General features: G+C 30.0%; 1 protein-coding gene across 7 annotated transcripts in view; it reads right to left on the reverse strand.

Annotated features, from left to right (window-relative positions):
- Window positions 1–23629, reverse strand: part of LOC106690118 (ras-specific guanine nucleotide-releasing factor 2) — a gene marked incomplete at its 5' end in the record, with an annotated part of 95505 nt that overhangs the window by 58779 nt on the left and 13097 nt on the right. For 5 of the 7 annotated variants that reach the window (XM_067045095.1, XM_067045094.1, XM_024362522.1 and 2 more), the window contains 2 exon segments: window positions 2869–2990; window positions 6605–6728. In XM_067045095.1, coding sequence (XP_066901196.1) covers window positions 2869–2990; window positions 6605–6728 — 246 coding nt within the window. 7 annotated transcript variants of the gene reach the window in all.

Consider the following 23629-nt stretch of genomic DNA (forward strand, 5'->3'; position numbering starts at 1 on the left):
AATATCCTCTTTTTTAATAAATAATTGATATTTATAGATAAATGATTTTAATTACGTTTTTATTTTATGTATATTGTTTCAGTATTGTTTGTTTGTTATTTTAAATCAAAAAGCAAGCTAACCAGTTTTCTTTGTCTAAAATAAATACGCTGTTCAAAACAAGAAAGATGGCAGTGCGCGTCCTTCTGAAGTGTTCGTTGGGTTGTTTGTGTTGAGATGGATTGAAGTTTTTCAACTTTTGTTGTTTCTATACAGTAATTATAGAAAAATAATAATCAAAGAAGAAATAGAAGAACATAACAATTGTCATTAGACACTTTGCATCACAAATCATAGCAAGTAAAGTTGTACTACAATCGATTATTTTTGAATTTATCAGTAAACATTGAAGATAGAGGAGAGGAAACGGGCACTCTTGATTTTGCTGGCTTGGGGAGAAGACCTCAGTTCGTCGAGAAGCGGGAAGGACTGGAAGCCATTGTTAGGAGTTGGATAGCGTCATAGACAAGAAGATGTCAACAGTCATAAACCATCAAAAGAAGATTGTGTGATTGGTTAGTTTTGTTTCTAACTGAAATTTATTGTATTTGTAGAAAGAATAGCTATTAATTAAGATTAAGTGTTATTATTAGTAAAGTGTCTGTTTCTGATTGTCTAGGAATCCGCTCTGAGAAAAGAGTCTGTTATATTGTAAAATTTAAATAAAATTCTCATTTATTATCATTTATTACTACCATTATTAATTTTATTTTTATAATTTTTACTCATTTATTACTATCATTATTAATTTTATTTTATTTATTCTATCACAACCATTATTTAATCTCAACTTCGTTATTTTCCGTCTTTTAGTTTGTTAAATTTTGTTTTCCCATATCTACTTTTCTGTTTTTGCCTTTTTATTACATCCCCTGTACTTTTTTAACCTTATAGTTTATTTGAAATTGTACGGTCAATTATATATATATGTGTGTGTATATATATGTATGTATGTATGCATGTATAACTAATTCTTAACTAAATTAAAAAAGGTATTGGCTGAAATAAGCTATGAGGTACTTTTTCACATATGAAGCATTAATAAGTATAAAAGTCTGTGAAGAGTTTATGCGAGTACAGCTTCCTCACAATTTTTTCTTTTATTTTTTATCTCCTTATTTTATATTCTGAAAATTGTTTGTAATAAAAATTAATATTATATTTCTATTTCGTCTGTAATTACCTATATTTATAGGTTTATGATTTATCATTTGAAAATAAAATCTATGGGATTAGCTATTATTTAAATACAGGTGTATCTGATTAGGAGTTTTTCACCTGTAAGCATAATTGGTTGACAGAATCTAATAAAATTTATATTATTCGCATTTCATACTACTCCCCAACTTTCCTCCAAATTTGGGCCAAATCAAACTAGCTGTTTTCAAAATATAGGTATGTCAAGGAAAATAATCTCATGTATCAGCAAAAGTAGTCAACAGAATCTGATAAGATTGATATGGGACCAACCTACACAATATAAAACATGCTGTGCAAAACCAGATTGTCAGTTTGATCAATTATACTTGTACACAAATTTGATTGTAGACAGATATGGAACTAAATTTATTCGTTGATGTCTAAAACCTAAAATGCGAGTGAAAATGTTTGATCTAAGGATACAAATACTTTTTATTACCTGGATGAATACTTCCCTAACATACCTGGTGGTGGTGTGAGGAAGCAACAATAATACATAACCACAGTCCATCCAGCTATTACCTTCAATCAACCTATCAACTATCTATAATGTTTGCCTCAGTTTGAAGAACTTTGTGAAATAATGAACAAATGAAGAATGATTGCAGTATTAAAACAAATTAATCTAGCTAGTAAGCTAGATTTGAACCAGAACTATCATTATTGTAAGAAGCCAGTTTTCTCTCTGGATTGACCAAAGTGGTTCTTCAGACTATCACTTTTTTCAGCCTATACATTTAGCCTATTTGAAACAGCGACTTAATTTTTAGAATATGAGATAAAAATTTCATAATCAATACATGATTTTTCTGATGATTGTCAGTATTTATAGATTCCAAGGCAGCATACTTGTAAATCATACTATTATATAAAAGCACAGCCTATTTTTGGTTTTAGCCACTAACTGCAAAAACTACTGAAGCAATCTTAACCACGTCATACTTACTGTCACATCTACTTACTGTCACATCTACTTACTGTCACATCTACTTACTGCCCGGAAATTTTAGAAATAATAAAATCTACTGATACATAAAGTGGAAGAGTTCGTTAAATGTTTTTATTTCATGACTACCATGTGGTTTGAAAAAAAAATTTTAGATCGACCATTTATTAAGGAAGGCTGTAAGCTTTATGACATTAAGCTATGAACCATTGGGATGGAGAAGTAACCATGAATATCAATCTAGAAAAAATGATACAAATTTATTCCCATGGCAGTAGATTCACTATAATATCATAATTAGGTTGATATTCCCCAAGCTTCATTGGGGTGTCAGAAGTTTTACGGCAGAAGAGCCATGACTATATGGCATAGAGAAAAAAAAAAGGAGGAAATCCTAACCAACAAATCATTTTAATAGCAAGGGAGCCGAAATTTGAAATATAACCTATTAAGAAGTACTGTGAAGTTATTTTTTCAAGTGGACGAAGCCACGATGAGGGATGCTAGTTAAAAATTTTTCTAAAGGCTCAAAAAATGTTCACAAACCATTTTTTTAGATATTAAAGTCTTAAATACTTAAAATTTTACCAGTGACAATTAAATTTTAAAAAATATAGAAAAGAGGATTTGTCTTTCTTTGACAAAGACATCCTAGTTAGATGAGCCAAAATCAAAATAATCACTCATGTTTTGTGTACCATCATCGTCATTCAAACCATTTTCTGATGGATCTTCGATGAGAGTGGCGTCAGCAAGTGGAACTTTCCCAATCTCTGGAACAAGATGTAAACGTCCACCGGATGTCCTGTAAAATTTCAAATATTATTAAATCATAAAAAATAATTGCTTTATTTTGTGGGGTTTTTATAAAACACTCTATATAAATTTACTTCATTTATTTTTAAAAGATTAAGTAAATATATTTACATAGTATAGTTTTATTGATATGGGCTTGACAAAAACTTAGAAATAGTATTTTACATTTTCCAATTACGAAAATTCTCAGGCACACAGAGGAGATTCTCAAATAATGGAGTATTTTGAAGTCCCACTTGAATAAAATGATTTTCTAGAATTATTATATATTTATATTGGTTATAATACATTACTTTTTTCTGAATACAAATTTCAAGAAACATACCTTCCAAAAGATATGATGAATTAATTAAAACAATTATCATATTATATTCTTATACTATGTTATAACAGAATTAAAAAATTGTTAAAGATTTAAGGGGTCCTGAAATATGGAAGGCCTTAAATTCTAACAGTGACCCGCACTTTCATTCTTATTCCTTTCTCAAAATCTGACCAAAAAAGAAAATAACAGGTGAGTACATTTTGAATAACTACTATTATAGTATCAAGCGATTAAGTAAATTTTTCCATTTTACTAAAATTAATTGTCATTGCCCTAATGAAATGAGATCTACAATAATTGGACAGTAATTCAGTATTTAATGATTTTTCAAAGTTCAATTTAACAAGCAGTGACTGTTTATGGCTACATTGTGGTATTGTTTTGGTCTTAAAACTGGTTGCAAAAATTTTACATTAAAATTTTGTTAACTAATTTTGTGTTCATGTTTAGTAACAGCTTTTAGCTTAGTAACGATTTTAGAGCTAACCTTATTATAAATAGAATTAATTTTTGGAAATGTTTTTTCCTTCCTTTTCTTTCAGCTATATTGAGTTTCCAGGCTTTACATCAAGTATAATCTTTACTTATTCTGGTCCCAGATCGACACCATCTTCTTAATACCTGCAGTGGTCCAGTAGTATCCCAGGTATATCACCAGCATCCATTCATCTGGTTCTATACTCTACTCTTCATTAAGTTTTCTACTCTTATATGAAGTCCACAAAATGTTGATAGTTTTCTTTCACTACTAGCTGTGGAAAATCATTTTCCTTTAGATTATTAATGATTTTAATACACTTGCTATTTGTTATGGGAGACCATTGTACCTATGGAATTTGAGGCTTATTCTTGGAGAGAGACTAGAAAAATAATTTTCTTTGTTTTTAATCATGGCTCTAATTCCCTTTAGCTCATCCTATATATATATGTATGCCAAACACATCATTTGGTGTGTAAAAATAATTATTTTCAAATTAATCTAATGTCAAATGAGATTAGAGGATAATGATATATGCATCAATGAAAGTTCTCAAGTACAAAATATTACCAAGAGACCATAATACCAGTGAAATAGTTGTACCTTCTGATGTATTAAACTTTATTATTTGAGATAAATTCGGTTTATTTTGTTGTTAATTGTGTTGTGGAATTTAAGGGAGGGTTTTATAAACAAAGTCAAAGAGTGTACGTTTCCTTAAATAGACGCTACAACTGACTGACCCCAATAAAGGTTTCCTATCAGGGAGTAGTGTCACCATCTACTGTTTTATTTACAAATCAAATAATAATACCAATTTTCTACAACAATTTCCTACCTAAAATTTGTATTATTATTTCCTTTTATTTATTACTTTGCTTATTTTTATTTATACATTTTTTTATTTATTACTTTTATTACACACACTCCAATTACACCTGTACTGATTTAATGCTTCACAAACAGTTCATCGAGTCCTCGGTTCAAACATCCCCAACTGGTCTTCTATCTTTTGTAGATGATTTGGGTTTCTCGTCTTTCGACTGCATCTAAACTTTTCATAGTCAGGATTATGATGTTCACCAAAATACTCTCTAATGTCATTAAGAACATTTGGTTCAACAGGAGGTTTAGCAATATTTGGATGCATGACTTTATTCCCTTTTTTAATTAACTTGGTCACAGACATCAGATCACCACATAACTCTGGAACAACTAAAACATCCTGAAAATCGGGGTTGTTTATACCACCTTTGCTATGTGTCTTCATTTTAATTTTTCCTTGATCAATTTTATTGATACCCCTTCCATCTTCTTTTGTTTCTTCAGATCCTTCCTCAACCAAATTTCTATTTTCACTGTTTTAGCCAAAGATGCTCTATGATGTATTCTTAGTTGAGGCTTTTGTGCATCCGATTTTTGTGGGTCCATTTCTCCTGCGTCGTCTATTGTTTTCTTTGTTAAACTAGCATTCCATTTTAAGGTGACCTGTTTTTTTTTTTGCAAATAAAACAGGCTTTTAGACAGAATTTTGACTTTTTATGATCTGTCTTTGATGTTTGTTCATTCCTACTAAGGTTAGTCCTTCTCTCAAATGATTAAAGGATTTGCCTTACTTCACTGAATTTAATATTCATTTTTACCAAAATAGTGATAACAACAGGATCATAATAAGGTAGTAGAATTTACCCAGTTGAGCTATTTCTTGAACTGAACATTGAAACCTCATAAGATATTCATCCAATGTTTCATCACTCCTAATTTTGGCAAGGTCAAAAATTAAATCAATCACTTTCCCCTCTGGAACGCCCTCAGACCTTTCTCTCAATTTTCCCCAACCTTTTTCGCACTCTTTTCACCTCTGATTGACAGTATCCTCATCACTAACGTTAAAATAATATTAGAGAGTACCTGATTGTTTTTTCTTTTCCAAGCTGCATCTTCTTCAGTTGGTGGATCTATTTCTAAAATTTCTTCATATATTCCTTTTTGCTTCCAAATATGCTTCGATTTTCTTCAACTAGATCTCGTAATTTTTTGCAGCAAGCTTTCCAATGTTGAATACTGTGGCATCCATTGTCCTTTGTGTTTATTTCGGCGATTAATCCCAAACAAAATCACAAAGCTTACATATCCATCAATATACGTAAATTATTTTCGTCACTTAACCCTTTTACGCACTAAACCATGCTCTGCTACCAGTTCATTGTGGAATTTAAGGGAGGGTTTTATAAACAAAGGCAAAGAGTATATGTTTCCAGACGCCACAACTGACTGACCCCAATAAAGGTTTCCTGTCAGAGAGCAGTGTCGCCAGCTACTGTTTTATTTACAAATAAAATAATAGTACTAATTTTCTACAACAAATTATGGCTGTCTATTCCACAGCTGCTGTTATGTCCATGTGCCTAACACACCATTTGGTAACAATCAATTATTTTCTTCATATTTTTAAGAATCTTTCCTTATAAGTCAGGTAAGTTGTAATGGTTTTTACTGCCACTATCAACCTTTAAAGGAATAAATTTAGATTGTCTTAAACTGAAATTTTTATTTATTAAGTCATTTAAATCATGCACATAAATAATAATAATAAAAAAATAGTCTGATATTACTTATTTTATCATTGAATTTGTTTATTCACATAACAATTGTATCACCTAACTTCCTCTAAACATTTACAAAACAAACTTACTAAGTAGTAAAAAAAAGTTGTTTTTTTTACAATAAATAAACTAAACCCTGTTGAGGTGAGTGAAAGATATGATATTGATTGGTTATACAATATTGAACAGCTTACCTTGTTGCTAAAATAAGATGGTTGGAAAAGAGAAAACACTGCCTAATAGATTCCTTTTCTGACTTCATTTTAGCTTTACTTCTACTTGATTTGGATTTTTCTGATGATAACTGGATTAAGCTTCCTGAAAAAAAAATAAAAATATAGAAACATTGTACTGCTGACATACATAAAAAAACATTAATTAGGCAAGTTACTCAAGCAAATAAACCTTTACTTATTTCATATCGTTAGGACAGCATAAGCATGTCAGGATTCACTCATTGTGCACACTTATATTTTCAGCTTAGATCAATAAGTCAATTTTGCATGAAAATGAGATACCTTTAATAATTGGTTTTAAACAATATATTTTCGCTAAAGCTGTCATACTTTATAACTCTGAAAAAACTTTATAGCAAGTATCTTGAAGGAATTCTCAAAGTCAGAAAAATTATGGTATCATATAAAATGATGAGCTAATTTTCCATTATTTTCAAAGTATTAAAATCTTACTATTGATTTTTTTGAGTTAGAAGGTAGTACAGCTTAAGTGATGATGATGTGTATTTAATTGAATGAGCAAAGCTCAAAAAAAAAAAAAAAAAATGAGCAAATGTTAAAAATGTTGCCATTTCGGCTTTGACTGGTGTTGCAATAATTTATCTTATTAAATGTATTATATTAGTATTGAATTAGTTGAATGAAGTTTATTTTTATTACGTTTCCTCCAAATCATAAGTGTTAAATCATTTCTTTTCTGCACTTATATTATTGCCCCTCCAATTCCTCCCCATTAACTTCCCTCTTGTTGAAATAACTATTTTTTTCTTCAATTTTTGTTTGGGACATGCAGATTATTTCTAATTAGATTTATCAACTATGAAATAGATAGAACAAATAATAATAGATAGAAATAATATAAAAAGATAGAATGAAAGTGAGTTATATTAAAGGAAGAAATATTTTGAGAGTGAGAAACATTCGAAAAAGACGTTTTTTTATTTATAATCTTAACTAACACTGGTTAATTTTGTTTAAATAAATAATTCAATTTTAATCCATTTTTGTTTCAACACATTTTATTTTTGTTATAAGTCCGACGTTTCGGCCTATCCAGCCATCCTCAGGGACATCTTAATACAATTGGAAATAAAAATATTTTAAAACTCTCAACTTCATGCAGGCTATTCTATTTTAATAAGTGACTGTGATAGATGAATTTTTATTTTTGGTGTTATGTAAAAGTTGACTATTTAGAAATTATTGTTGTGACCTGGGCAGAATAGCCTGCATGAAGTTGAGAGTTTTAAAATATTTTTATTTCCAATTGTATTAAGATGTCCCTGAGGATGGCGGGATTGGCCGAAACATCGGACTTATAACAAAAATAAAATGTGTTGAGACAAAAATGGATAAAAATTGAATTATTTATTAAAAAAAGTTTTTTATTTATTTTATACCACATCAGCCTGGTGGGCCTTACATGGTTGATATAACCGTTACATAAAAAAGAAGTTAAAAGAAAAAAGAAGTCTGTAGAAATTACAAAAAATAATGAATTAAAAGCCTGATTATGTTGAGGTGGTGATTTAGCTGAAGAAAATTCAACATAAATTTAAGATTTGTAATGTGTTATGTTTATTTTAGACAGCCACCCTTACCATTTTCTCCTATAATTATTTTTATTTTAGCTTTCTCTTACCTTTTTTATTTGTTTTACCTGGACATACAGATGGGGAAAGGAAGGAGGTTATCCTACAGGTTACTACCCTATTCTGGCCAGGGTGGGATAATTTTCAGAAATTCAGTGCTACAATATCACCCTTCATACATCAAATTTTTGTAATCTGAGACTTTTTTTTTCTTTAATTTATTTTTACCATTTCCTAATTATAGCGACAGGTTTATTATGATCTGCTATTGGTAGCCTGAGGGGCTAGTTATGACTAAAAGATTAATCACAATTTTTTCAAATTAACGTGGAATGCTAATTCTGGTTTTATCTTAAAAGTGTCTTTTGGGTGCACACATTCTTCTACTACTTCACGGTATATTGAGAAACTGGTGTGATTTCAGTAATCATAAATGGACCTTAGATTTTATAGAAATCTTTCCTTTCACAAATCAATGTACTTCTTTTTTAAATCTCAGAACTTTTAGTATGATAAACTCTGAATTATAGTAATAAGATGGCCTGTAACAAGTTCAAATATTTGTTAATTAAGTTGTTGCAAAAGTAGCATGGAGATATTATTTTTACAATATTTCCATAATGATAATGACTTAGATACAGGTTCTTATTGAATAAAAAAAAAAGTACCTGTGTAATACTTTAAATTGTATGCCAAAGTAAGTATGTTGTTTTTTAATCATTTTACAATGTGTAGTATGTTAGTAAAATGAGCTTGTCAATTCAATTTTATATTCAATATTTTGAGTTTAATTTAACTAATTGACAAATGGACAGACTATTTAAAAAAATGATCTTATCTATTGACATGCAGAATATTATTATCAGATGTTTCGAAGTATGTTGATTAAAAATGGGAAGCAAACCTTTCTTAACAAAATTAGAATGATTCATCAAAGCTCTTTTGAACAGACTTCATTCGATCTATGGATACATAGTTTGTCGCCACGTCTGGGAACAGCTATTGAGATCAACTGTAATCACTATTTTTTTAAGTAGTAAATATAGTTTACTAAAGTATTTTGTTATTAGTGTTAAAGTGCTGCTATACATTTGATGAACTATGGCAAATTTGTACAATTATGTGGATGGGTTATTTGTTTAGGTTGGTACAAGTTGGTCTGAATTTGTGGCCAACATGTTAGGTGTCTGTTTTTGGAAATAAATCAAAAGCTGTTTGAACAAGCTTGTGCTACATCCACACATCTGTGCTCTATTAGTATTATTTGAGAACTGCTAACGAATAAATATTGTTGCTCTCCCTATTTTATTAAATTAAAGAGCTTTCCCAAAAATAGTTAATCAATAATTAACTATAGTTTGAGATTACGTGTTTTAAAATTCTATCAATTGGGTGTGAATACAATGTTTTAAATCTTGTCAATTAACTTTAGCGGGTTATTGTTGCAAAAATATTCATTTTAGGAACATTATATGTCTGGGTAATTAAATTAATAAGTACCTTATTAAAATACTATAACGGAAGTTAAATTTACTAAAGGTTGTGTAATATAATTTTTGGATTTTTATTATCTACCATCTTCTTTGCTATTAGTTACATTTCCTTTCAGTCTACCTCTCTTCCATTTTGTTTCTTTTTATATTAAACTTAATAAATAATTAAAATCAATAAATAGTTGTTGATTTAGAACTGACTACTGAGAAATATTTGTGCTTTTATTAATTAGTGAATTACGTCCCAACCATCAGAGTCAAATGATTAACTCTAGTTTAAGGGTTTTTTTTTTTTTAAGGCAATCCACAGTGAAGGTAATGTTTGCCTAGGTGACCGACCTATATTAACATTAACCATGGTGGGGGTCAAGTTTTTTTCATTTTGTTGGACCACCGCTTAATAAAAAAAGTCAATGCCCACAGGCCGAATTCGAACTGGCACCGCCTGCATATTTCAGAAGGATAGACCTAGACCTAACCATCTGAGCTGCGGACAGCCCAGGTTTTAAAATTTTATCAATATTGTAAAATTTTATCTATGTTGTGAAACTTTTAAGTTAACTTTAGCTTTTATTTTTGTTTTAACATAGCAGAAGTATACATTTATAAAGATATTATATATCTGGGTAATTAAATTAACAATATTTAACATTATTATCAGATAAAAATTCTAGAGCTGAACTTGAACTTATAGGTCAAATAGTACCATTTCTTTGAATTTTTATAATCTACCACCTTCTTTGCCAATATTTACTATTCTTTCCATTTCATCATTTATATTTTTTCCTTTTTATAATGGAAGTATTGTAAACAAAGGTAATAGTGAATATAAGGCCAAGGCCACCATGTTTGCCTCTCTGGAACACACAAGCGGTGAATACCGACGTTTGTTAGTTTATTTTTTTACCAAGCATTTGTAGGTATTTTAAACTTGCGACAAGTAGCAAGCGTATGGATTCAGCTTAAATATGTAGCCTTAATTAATTCCTAAAATAAAATGCTAAGGGAAGGCCTCATGTTCTCCTTTATATCCCTTTTGATCACTTATTGACTGGATTGGAAGATGGATAGACAAAATAAGCTTCTCTCCGCTTGAGGTAGGAAAATTGCAAAATCACTAAATCTCTCCTAGGATTACAGAATCAATGCTGCTGATATATATTCCATATATTTTAATATTGTTATAATAAAACACTGATATGGCTAATATATTGATGAAATTCGATATTGACCATTTGAGTGAGGTAGGGGGAGTAGGTTTAACACGTTTGTTACTGGCAACATTCACTATTCGTTTCTATTGGCTATATTTTGTAACTTAAAAGTTTCATGTCTTATACAGTCTACATGCCAAGGGACTGTAGATTATACCCATTTTAGTTTATTATTTTCAATGATGAACCTCTGTTATCTACCAAGAAAAAATAATTGTTAACTCCTATATATTTGATGTTTTGTGTGCCCTCAACAAAATGCTTTAGTCTACATTGGTACGGTTTATCAATAGGTATAGCAGAGACAGGGTACCTTCTCTAAATATATATATATGTAACAAGGAGTGTGACCAAATGAAGGGTGGAGGAAAGTAAAGTAATGTAAATTTAAAATTTGCAAATAAGTATGTAAAACAAATATATGAAATGTATATGGATTATTCTTTAAAAGGCCAAATCAAATAATCAACAGTTTTAAGCCTTTTTTCAAATCTGTTAATTCTAAAAAAAATAAATTTGGTAGATATAACTGTTTTAGTCTTTTTCTACTTATGTTGTTTTTGTTCAATTTTTTGTATGAAAAAAAATTTTGAAAGCCTTAAATTGTAATTTTTTTACAGTGTCTTATACTGAATTTGACATCATTTCAAGCTTGTTAACTCAATAAGTATCTTGATTGGTAAAGTATTCTTTTACTTTTTAATTTGTAATATTCTTTATTTTCTAAAACTATATGACAAGTGTTTGAAAAATTATTCTTATCATCTAAAAATAAATGTTTTATGTAATTACCTCACATTTTTAAATTTGGTCAAATTTTGGTAATAGATGTAATATTTTGATGCGAAAAACTAAACCGAACAGTTACCTTTTCTACTATTTTCAACATATCGAAGTGTTAAAAAATAAAAGTTCTCTGGCATGAAGGGAACAGAAAATGACACGTCTCATTGTTATTTCAAAGATTTTCGGATAAAAACATTGCTGTCAAACAAACTGTAGAAATGTTACACATTCTGAATGTACTATTTTGATAGAAGGAGAATTTAATTATCACTGTATTAGCTGCTTACAGTTTTTGAAGCTTGTAAAAGGAAAAACAGAGTCCATCTTCTATTCCTCAAGACATTGAATAGAGTTTAAAAAAAAATAGATTATTTCTTTGTAGTACAATACATTTTTTAAAATCTTTAACAGTAAAGATTAAAAAAAAAAAAAATTGAACAATATAAATTTTGATGGTATAAACTACTCTTAACGGGACACTACTCTCCCGCAACAGATACTAACAGCTATCTCACCAGACCTGATGATGGTAGTACACTGCCACAACAGTATATGCTGTTATTGGTAACTATCATAATTTTTACCATGGCAGGACCGTGACTGTAATAAAGTATGACCATAAAAGTGGGCTTCATTGTGATAGTAGATTCACTGCTGCTACAAGTGCTATCACCTATCTTGTTGGACTTAATGTGTCTGTGAAAACTGTCATGACGGCAGTGGCTATAGGCCAATTAAACCCAAAACATATTCATTTGTTCTAAAAATTTAACTAAAATCTATTCAAAGAGTAAGATTATGTTATTTATTGGATCAAGGAAGATTATGTTAAACCATAATTCTCAATTCAAACAACCACAAAACCCCCTAATGTTCTGCTGAAATAAAATTTTGTGTACCAATCATAATTCAAACTTGGATCTTTCAGCTTGGAAAGCTAGCAGTCCTTCACTCCTAATCTATTTTGCTCAGAATATTAATAATATTATTAATGATTATGAGTTTATTAATTATATTAATGGTTTTATTATTTTATATTATAGTAAGAGTAATTGTATTAATGGTTACGAGTTATTATTAAAAACAGCTTAAATAATTATACTATGGGTTACTATATCATGAATGACAGATAAATCATCACAAGTCTTCAAGTTCTCTTCAATTTCAATTCAAGTTCCCTCCATAAATAGCCAAGATATGGAGGTATGAAAGTTTAATTGGTCATCATTTTATTTTGACTTGTACTTGTCCTAATATTTATTAATGTAATTTATCTGGAATGGAAAAATCAAGATATCCTGTTATACACTAACAAATTTTGATTATTTTCAATTTTTTCTCATATAACTTCTGATATCACATCTTTTCATAGTTACAGAATTATAACCATTTACTATTTATTTTAAAAATATATTTCAAAAACATGTCAGGAATAGAAATATCCAAGTCAATTAGACAAAAGCTATTAAGGAATTATTGAATAAAATAAAGATCTTTTATACTGCAACTAAAAAATTAAGAATCACTAGCAAACCATAAGAATTTGAAGAAAACTAATATAACATTATAATAAAACTAATATAACTCTGAACCAAAACACTGATAATGACAAAATAATAATATTGACGGTTAGAGTAAAAAATAAAACTTTTAATTACTAACAATTTTTTCCTAGTGATGTTGAATTAAGTTTTTCGAATACCTAAAGATAACAGCATGCAGTCAAATAAAATTCTAAATTCTAATACCATACAGTTAAAGTATGGGAAGCATCTGTTCCAAATTTCTCAGGATAGTCCTGAATATTCAGGCTGTGTTCCAAATATTTTTCAGTTACTTGGGGCAGAAGATCAACTGTTGTTTAATTTAGAAATATCGCAAATGTATTTTTTATCTAGAATATCCTTAACTCATCAGACTTATTTTTGAAAAATAACAATTGTAGATTAATGATTTATTATATTGGTTGTTTAAAAGTGGTTTATTTTATTCTTAACACAAACACACTTGATGAAATTTTACTTTAAGATTTATTTCAAAAACTCTCCTGTTTCGGCCCTCAGGCCATTTTCAAGGAGGCAACCTTAAATATTAAAACTTTTTAACATAAATTATTGTCTCTATTTACTCTTTCTAACATCATTCAGTACAGTTGTAAAGTCAAAAATGTTGTGAATGATGGTAGTAAGAGTAAATAGAGTCAATTTACATTATAAAAAGTTTTGTATGACATATGCAATTAGCCTGCAGGAAACATTTTAGAGAATATATGATATAAATATTTAAGGTTGTCTCCTTGAAAATGGCCTGAGGGCCAAAACGGATAATTTTTTTAAATAAATGTTGAGAGTAAAATCAGATCAAGTGTGTTTGTGTTAATAATAAAATAACAATTGTGTTTTTCTTTTTATTACAAATCCTCCTATATACATCTTTTACGGGTAGGATATATGGTAGGTTGTGGGGGAAGGAATGAATATTTAAACAGCCTGAATTTTGGTTAGGAAAATATAATTTTTTAAATATAGAGGCAATGTTTGATAAATTATTACTTCTAATAATTATCACAGTCATTGATATCAACTCCTCATCAAGAATACCTGAGGGGTTAGGTGATCTGGTCACTGAATAGAATGTTGGGAATAGGGGATGCTTTCTAGGGTCTCAGATACCGCTTAAGTATGACCATTTACAAAGGTGTAGACTTGGTTATTTGGAGGCATGCATCCTCTGGGTGGAGCTGAACCTCATGCAGTGGGTGAAGAAGAAACTAGCTCTGCTGAGGGTCATGAGGACATTCAGAATGGTGTCCCACGAGTTGGAGTGTTGCTGGCAAGGTACTCTGAAGTAAGATGAAGAGATAGGGGCTGGAGATGCTACTAGAAGGGATCCAACATAAAATCAGAAACATAATCAATGGAAGGAAATCATCAGAGAGTTTAGCGGATTCCATGGAAGATTGTCGAGGCAGAAATGATCCACATTGAGGAAATCTTTCCCACCATTTAATCAAAATTGATGGGAAAATGGTTTCTCCCTCACTATTGGGTCTCATAAACTCTGATAGGACATAAAGTATTCAAGAAGAAGCTATTTAAAAAGGGTACGAGATTAACCCCAGAGACAGTGGAATATATAGTGGTATACTCCACCACCATGGAAAGATACCGAGCCAAATTGTCAAGGAAAACTCCTGTTTTTCACCCTTACCTAGTTGGATTACCTCCATTTGATGGAGAGTTAAATATTCTTCTTTTAGTGAATTCACCTATAGGTAGAAGAATGTGGTGAGCCTAATGCACTTAAGAAGGGTTTAACCACCTGACATCAGCAAACCACCATTTAAGGAAACTGAGTTGTCCAGGACTGAAGTGGACCTCAAAGGCTGGACTGGAGAAAAGGTCCAAACCTGTCGTGGACCAGGAGGGCTTGACAGTCAAATGGATACCTAAGCAGACAAGGAGCCAATATATCAGAGTAAAGTAATTGACCTAGTGAACTCTGAGCTGCACCACAGAATTATTTTTTCCTATAAAAATTTACCAAAACAGAAATAATGAATAGATAAAAATAAATGAAAGAATTCCTGATCAACAGTTGCTGAAACCCTGGATTGCAGCATTGATTGGTGGACGGGGAATGAAAGAAAATTATTAACAAAGAATCCTGTTTTATGGTTGCTTACCACACATGACCTTTTTACGACAAATTACTTTTTGTTTTTAAAATATATTCAATAACTAGTCCATTGTAAAAACTGAACTAATTGGGTTTTAACCTTAATAATAATCATACTATTAGTTATAGGTCTAGTAAAGAAATATAAAATGGATGAATTTAAAACAATTTTAATTTGAAAGACTAATATAACATTTATACATTATAATGGAAGACATATAAAATTATATTTCTTACTAAATATTTCACTAATATAATTAGTTTATAAAATTTAATATAACATGGTGTATTTTTTGTGCATTAGATTTGTGCTTTTTTTTTATACAGACTATTTTTTTTTTCAAAACCATTTATATTTTTTAGACTAGATACTACTGTCTAACTCACTATTTAATTTTCATTTTTTCTCAAGTTGTAATACTATTTCTAAGAAACGGTTAAGAAATTTAAAAAAAAATCATAAAGAATTCAATTGAATTACTTACAGCATTACATTATTAATTCATAATGCCAAGGCAACTAGACATATTTGACAATATTTTTTAATTATGATTAATACAATTACAAATTTATCATTTAACTATTAATAACTAATTTCCCTATTGAAACTACCAGACCTGTAGGAAATGTTTCGTAAAAATAACATGTTCTCACAATATACTATTGTGTTTTTAGTTATCAAACATTTTCAAACTCCTATTTGTTTATGAAGTATATCTATCTTCTAGTTTGTACATTTAATGGGCAATTTTTATTAGTTTAACATTTTAAATATTTTCTTATTAGCTACTATTTTCTTTAAAATTTCATTAGAAAGGAACTACGTTAGAATCACCCTTATCAGGAAACTAAATAATTAGCACATTTTCCATGAAACAATATCAAGTTAATTCAAATAATGAAATCTTTTGTCAGTGTTGCCACCTTCATAATAAAAAAAAAAATATGGGATAAAAAGTGTGACTGGAAGTATGGGAGAGGAGAGAGGTAAATCTGGCAATTTATGTGTATAGGTGTGTAAAAATACAGGGCAGGTGGTAACCCTATGTTTAGCACTTTATTGGGATCAAACATCAGTGATTTACAAGAAAACAATATATTACAACAGCGGTATCTAGAAAGAAAGATGGACTTCACTTGATTGGGATAAAGTGACCTAATATAAAATTTAGTTAAGAACACAATAAACTACTGATACAACACTGAAACAGAGCTTCATGAGCTCAGCAAGACAAAATAAAAACTATTAATCATTGCTACAAAATTGTGTTCACAAATTTATATTGCTGTTCTTTTTATTGCATGTATTTTATAATGTCCAATGATAAGTCAGTAATTTTGTAAACTATAGTCAACAGCCAGAAAATTGCCACAATGCCTGAATGCTGGAAGATGATATTCCAAGAAATTCGATTAACATAATGCTTTACTGAACAAGAGGAAGAGGCAGCATTCGGCTTAGATGGGAGGATGATATCATCCAGGATGCCCAAGATCTGCTTAACACTCACGACAGGGGTGCGACCAGATGAGATAGAGTCATCTAACAAAAACTTATTGAGAAGGGTAAGGACATGTATTTTGCCCATCAAATGATGTATCTGGCATATGAAGATTAGAGCAGCTGAGCGACCTACAGCCATCATTATTAACTAAGAAATCCAAGTTTTTCTGAATTCTTATGAAGAATAAAGTTGAACATGAATAGTTATAACTGTTGATAACATTGATACAATGGTGCGCCTTAAGTGTTTTTTAGATCTTTTTAAGACATACCGTTTTATTGTGAGGAAATAGTTTGTCCTGATTTTTTTCAATTAAATATAGGTAATCCGCTATTGAAATGAATTGAAGAGTGAACAGTTTTTTCTAAGTGATTCTAGCAAGTCACAAAAAATCCTAACCGCTCCATTCTCTCAGTGCTCACTTATTCATTGGGTGTCATAGGGTCTTTTGACTTAGCATCAGGAAAAATCTTCCATCACCAACACCCTGGTTAGCCACTTTTGAGAGTTACAGTCCATCCACCAAGAGAATGCCTTTGAGTATTGGGATTGACTTCAAAACTTTCCCAAAATCCAGTCTCAATCCTCAACAAATTCATTAAATGGTAATGATGAATGTAGGGACTCATATTTTCTAAATGTAGTTGATGGTAAACAGATGGATGGAGTCGAGTTTGATTAGTGGTAGGAGACATTTTAGCGGCATTCTCTCTGTAATCGAACTGTATTGCATCCGCATTCATGAAAAATCCTTCTGACCGAGTCATCAAATTTTTTTGACAATGAATCATTGATCCAATGGGATGTTACACGCCTCACACAGAAAGTAAAAAAATTGTTTTGTTTTTTTAAACTTTATCTATTACATGTAAATACAACTGACACTTTTATTATTATGTCCATAATTGGAAAATAAGTTGCATTTTAAAATTTTTATTATATCAACTAAAGTTATTTAGATTGACATTTTCGATTAGGTTTAAGGAATTCACCTGGTACGCTGGTGCATCTTCCCTTCCTTAAAATATAAACATTTTTAGATTGAACTCTGACCTAATCTGATCACTGATAAAAGCAGGTTAAACTCGTATTAAATCCCAATCAAGTGGATCCACCTGTATTGCTTTAAGGAAATATATCTACTAATTTGTACATTAATTGGGCAATTTTCTATATTTAATTGCCAAGTTTTATTACTTTATGTTTAGCTAGAACTATTTAATTATTTAAAATTTTGTGTTCCTCAACACAGTCTGTTAACTTATGTTATTACTACCAAGCAGAAGGAACATCTGGTTTTACCCTAATTTTTATTGTTAGTAATAAGTTTTTGCTCTAATCTTCCGATTACTTAGTTTGAGAAATTTAAGTAAATTTAAGAAATATTGCAATTTATTTAATGTAGTTTATAATATGAATAGTGAATATAATCTTGATAGAACAGTGATAGAAAAATAATCAGAATTTAAGATTTTATTTCATTAAATAATGCTATATTGTAGACTCACAAAAATATTGAAAATATTTGATTATATAAGTAAACGTTTGAGAGCGAAAAGACTAAAAAAAAAGAGAAAAGGGAGAGAGAAATAACCAACTCGGTTGCTACTTAAACACTGACTTTATTTGAGTCCAGCTTGTCTATATATACATTTGAATCAGCTGATATGAGTAGTACAACTGACTGTAACTTATCAAGACTTATCAACTTGTTTTATGGTAGGTACTGATTTTTATAAAAGAATAGGAATAGGAAAAGTGTAATTTAATTAAATTGTATATTATTGGTAAGTGTTTGCCAATAATTAGTGTAAATATATAAATTAGGAGCATTAAAATTCATTTATATATTACTCAACATTATATTGATTCATTTGGAAAATATTTAATTTAAAATTTTTATTTACAAAAAATTTAAATATTCTAAATATCGTTAAATTCAAGTGGTGTGAAGTGCAGTACTGACATAAAAGTAACTATGTTTTTGTATTTATTTTCAGTTAAAAACGATTCTGAATCTTCAACTTTGATTTTATTAAAGGTATATCACAAATTAGGAATATAAATGTTGAATATATATAGCAACAAGTTGAAGAATAAATAATAAAAAAACTTGTAAGAAATATTTGTTTTCATGATGTCTCTTGTGAATCAAATGGACAACAAAAGAGAAGAGACAATTGCTTCCGAGGCTAAAAAGTATGTAAACCATGGTAGAACTGTTCATTCTGTTAGGTAGAACTGTTCATTCTGTTAGGTAGAACTGTTCATTCTGTTAGGTAGAACTGTTCATTATCATGTTAGCCATGGATCCATGAAATTTTTCCCATAATAGTTTAAACTTGACCACACATATTCAAGTGTAGTTGTAGTAGTCTGTACCATAACTATTTTGTTGCAATAATTGGCATTTAAAATGAAATATCAACCAGTAACTATCTTAACAGAAAGAACATTGTGCCACAAGATGGCCACCAATTCACATTATCCACAGCCTCCATCTCCAGTAGATAAGGGCAACCACAAGTGCTATATGAGGTAGATATGATAAACAATGATAAGGTTTCTTCTTGTAAGGTCTATGTTCTAGTTTATGAGAATTTATATGGGGTATTAAAAACTTACACTTTAATTATATCTGATTACTAAAATTTCTTGCATCCTCCCTGGGAGTAAAAATCTACACCATGGCTCTTGTCTGATCTCAATTGAAAAGAATCTGTGAGGGATTTGTTTATCTCTTGAACGATTGAAGTGATCAGAAGTTGACAGTTCCTATCTAATTAAAGTAGTACTTTTGGGGGGGTAGCGGGAGAGATTTTCCATTCAAAATTTTCAATTTTGGGGATTTTATACTCGAACCACTTAAATTTTGTATGACCTTTCAGATCATTCTGTCCAAATCCCATTCCAGTCTTAGGCCTTCAAGAATTCTTCCATTTCACTGTTCCAGGTTTTCCTTGTTCTACCTCATTCATTTCTATCACCTGTTTTTCATGAGTCAACCTGAAGATCTATGATGCTTCTAAAATCTTTTCATTCAGGATCAAACCCATGTTTTTCTTTCTTCTCTAGCTATAGAGCATATATTTCTTGTGTTTTGGTCATTTTCTGACATTAAACATCTCCACCCATCCCAGATTGTTGTATATGACTGTATGTAAAGTGCTGGACAGATAAAATTCCAGGCGCTGTCCATCATTATCTTCCAGACAAATTCTTTATAATACCACTGACAACGTGTAAACCAGACATAACTAACAAAATAAATTTAGAACCGATAAGAATGGTTACAGTGAAGTGTTTCTCATTATCACCACTGACAGCACTCGTGGTTGTTCTCGTCTATCCTCTACTAAAGTACCAAAATCACTCGTGACAATGTAGAAATCACAATTTAAAGTAAGTTAGAATATATAAAATAAAAACACCATAATTCTTTTAGTTCTATTTAATTTTTGTTTTGTGTTAATATTTAATCATTATTGAAAACAATTTCATATCCTCTTAAACCCAGTATAAATAACATTTACTAAACATTTCTGTTTCTAAATTTGTTATCCCCTTTTTATATAAACTACCAAGCTGGGCGGGCAAAAAGATAACTCTACTATTTGTAAATAATTATAATTTCGTTTTCTAAAATTTTAGCAAAATTCCCTTTACCTATGCTAACTAACATGCTTATATCATTTCAATTAGTATGACTTCAGTTTTCAACTACATTTACAAAAGCCTTTCATAAGTTAGATATTAAAGCAATACCTTAGACTTTAATTATTGTTTTATTTATTGAGGAATTATTGTGTCATCCAGACCTGGACAATAAACGATTAATGCATTTCTAATAATACACTATGAATCAGTAATAATGAACATCAGAGAACCATAAAATTGTATATATTATATTGATAATAGTGAATATGTCTTAGGAGTTGGGGGAAAAATTAGCTGTACCTAAAACTATGGTTAAATTAACTTTAGTTGTAATGAATTAATATTTTAATCATTAATACTTCATAACTAAAAAAGTTATCTAGTTGATGAACAAATAATTTTTTGATTATTAATCTATTATAACTGAAGTTAATTTAGCTATTGGGTTAGTTTTTGCTTTAGTTCTGGTGCCTTCAAGTTATATGATTACTTTCGAATCGACTTGTTATTCCTTAAAAAAAATTTTAATATTAAGGAAACCATATTATATATATTTTTTTTGTTTTGATAAAAATGCATAGGTGGATTTACGTGTACACATCTTTGAATTTATTCTATATCTGTTAATAAACCTAAATCCAAAACACCATCACATCAAAGAATAAATAATTCTGTTTTATTTGTAAATCCTAATGAAGGTGCATATCCCCATCTAACTCTTCCCATACCTCACTTTGGGAAACCTGATGTAAAGCGTGTACTTACATCATGTGTACTCAACCACCGAGTCAAATTATCATTAATCTTAATTTTGTCTTTCAAAAAATTTTGTTTTCAAAACATATCAGCCATATATTTAAAAAATTTATAAATACTAATAACCTATTTCCTGTGATGATTCAGTTTCTCCTACATGAAGATGATATTGTTCTTATTGTGGATCGTATTGCAACAGACCATGACAAAATGGTACAAAGAGCTTCTTAGAAAAGGTGTCCTTAACAGCACCAGGGAGAGCAAGATCCTGCAGGTAGGAAGGGAACACAAAGATGTTCCAATTACAGTAAACGGACCAATAAGAGCAGGCTTAGATTTGGCCTACCTTGGGACAGTTATGGAATGGTCTGGGAAAGTGGATTCAGAAATTCTATGCAGCATAAGTAAGGCAAACTCGGTCTACTACCAGATTTGCTATGGTTGTGAAGCAAGTAGTTAGCAGAAAACATGAAACTCCTCTTCTTTAAGTCAGTGTACTTGCCTGTACTCTTATATCTGAATATTTACAAGAAAGTATAGGGACAGCTGCAGAAATGAGGTTTCTCAAAAGAACTGTGAAGAACAAGAAGAGACTGCATCCTAACTAAGGGAATAAAGGAAAAACTAGTCCTAGGACTCCTCTTGTTGAAGGGGGTGTTTAAAGCTTACAAGCTGAAGTGGTTTGGTCATATTGTCAGTATGGAGTAACACCACAATCCACTGAAAACTATGGAATACTTCCCTCACAATGGAAGACGTCGAGGTTGAACAAGAATATTGTATCTGAAATTCATCAGATTTTGATTTGGCCAAACAATATGGGATATCATTTTTAATAGAAGAGGAATGGCCATTTTTTTTTTTTTTTAGTTGGAAGATAAACAAAATGTATTAGAAAATATATTGAATGTTTAATTGGAATAATAGATTGTAAATATAGTAGTAATAGATTGTAGGAAGATGGTCCGTGTGGTGGTTAAGAAAGGTAAAAAATAGTAGAAACTAATTATTATTGATACTGTAATAAATAGTAAATTATAATTCAATAGTTACTGGTTATTAATAAATAGTTTTCTACTAATTCTGTGCCTTTCTTTACCACCACCCAGTCTATCTTCTAACAATTAAATATTTAAAAAAATTATTAATAACTTTGAAATAACACTATTTTTTATGGAATTTTAGAGCATAATTTATTAGCGTTTATAATATGTGATTGGAAAAGAAATTTCATCAGACAAAATTAAGATTGGTGATAATTTGACATGACTATGAGTTTGTCATTATATATCCATTAACTTTCATACAAAAATGAATTAAAAACTTTATAAAAATGTGAAATCTTTTGGAGTAGCAGTGGGAACAACGAAAAAGAAAAAAATATATATTTTTTAAAATATTCATTTTGGCATAAGACTCCAATTTCTAATAAAAAAAAGTGAGTTACAGAGTTTCATTATTAAACTGGTATTTTCCCACCATTGTTGTTTACAAAATGGATCAAAAATGATTTCATTGATTCATTGAAGCATAGAAAAAACCATGGAAAACTGCAGATCTCTCAACATGTTCTCATACTGTCTCTGATATTATTATTTTAGGGCACTATAACTCGATTGTGTGGGTCTTCGTCTTCATCTGTTTCATGCTGTCACTTTCCAATTTTGTTCTTGACATATATTAGTGTTTCAAGAATATTTTGTAGGCTATGTTCCAATCCATCCTAACTCCCCCATGCCAGCCCAACACAACCTTCCTTACTTGTTGTTACCCACAATATCAGCCTCCTTTAAGAGGACCTTTAATTCTCTGTTCATTTTTAGCCTCCATGGTTTGAGATCTAGGCTGGGACCCTGGATTTTCTGGAGTGATTTTATGATCATAACATTAAAGAATAAGCTCATCAGTTTTTTGTTAGGTACAATATTCTGAGGCATATTGTTTGGATTGGATTGGCATATAGTCTGAGGTTGTGAGTGGAATTGGAGAGATTGTAAATATAAATGGAGAAAAGTGTTGGTGAAAGTGTGGACCCTTGATGAACACCTCATGTCAGAGGTGTTCAAATTACAGGCAGATAATACACCTCATATTATCTGCTTGTAATTTTAATAACAAAAAAAAAAGTTTACTTCTGAGATTTCAAAATCCATTTTTGGTTCTTTAAACCTATCTATAGATATTAAATGTATCAAATTTCAAGATTCATTTTGGACTTCAGATAAAAAATGTAATTTTAATTTTAGTGTATGAATGAAAAAATGAGATGGAGACATTCTATGAGACCATATGTAAAAAACTT

This window comes from Halyomorpha halys, unplaced genomic scaffold, assembly GCF_000696795.3.
Source record: "Halyomorpha halys isolate HHAL.00 unplaced genomic scaffold, Hhal_1.1 Scaffold1582.1, whole genome shotgun sequence".
Classification (NCBI taxonomy): Eukaryota; Metazoa; Arthropoda; class Insecta; order Hemiptera; family Pentatomidae; genus Halyomorpha; species Halyomorpha halys.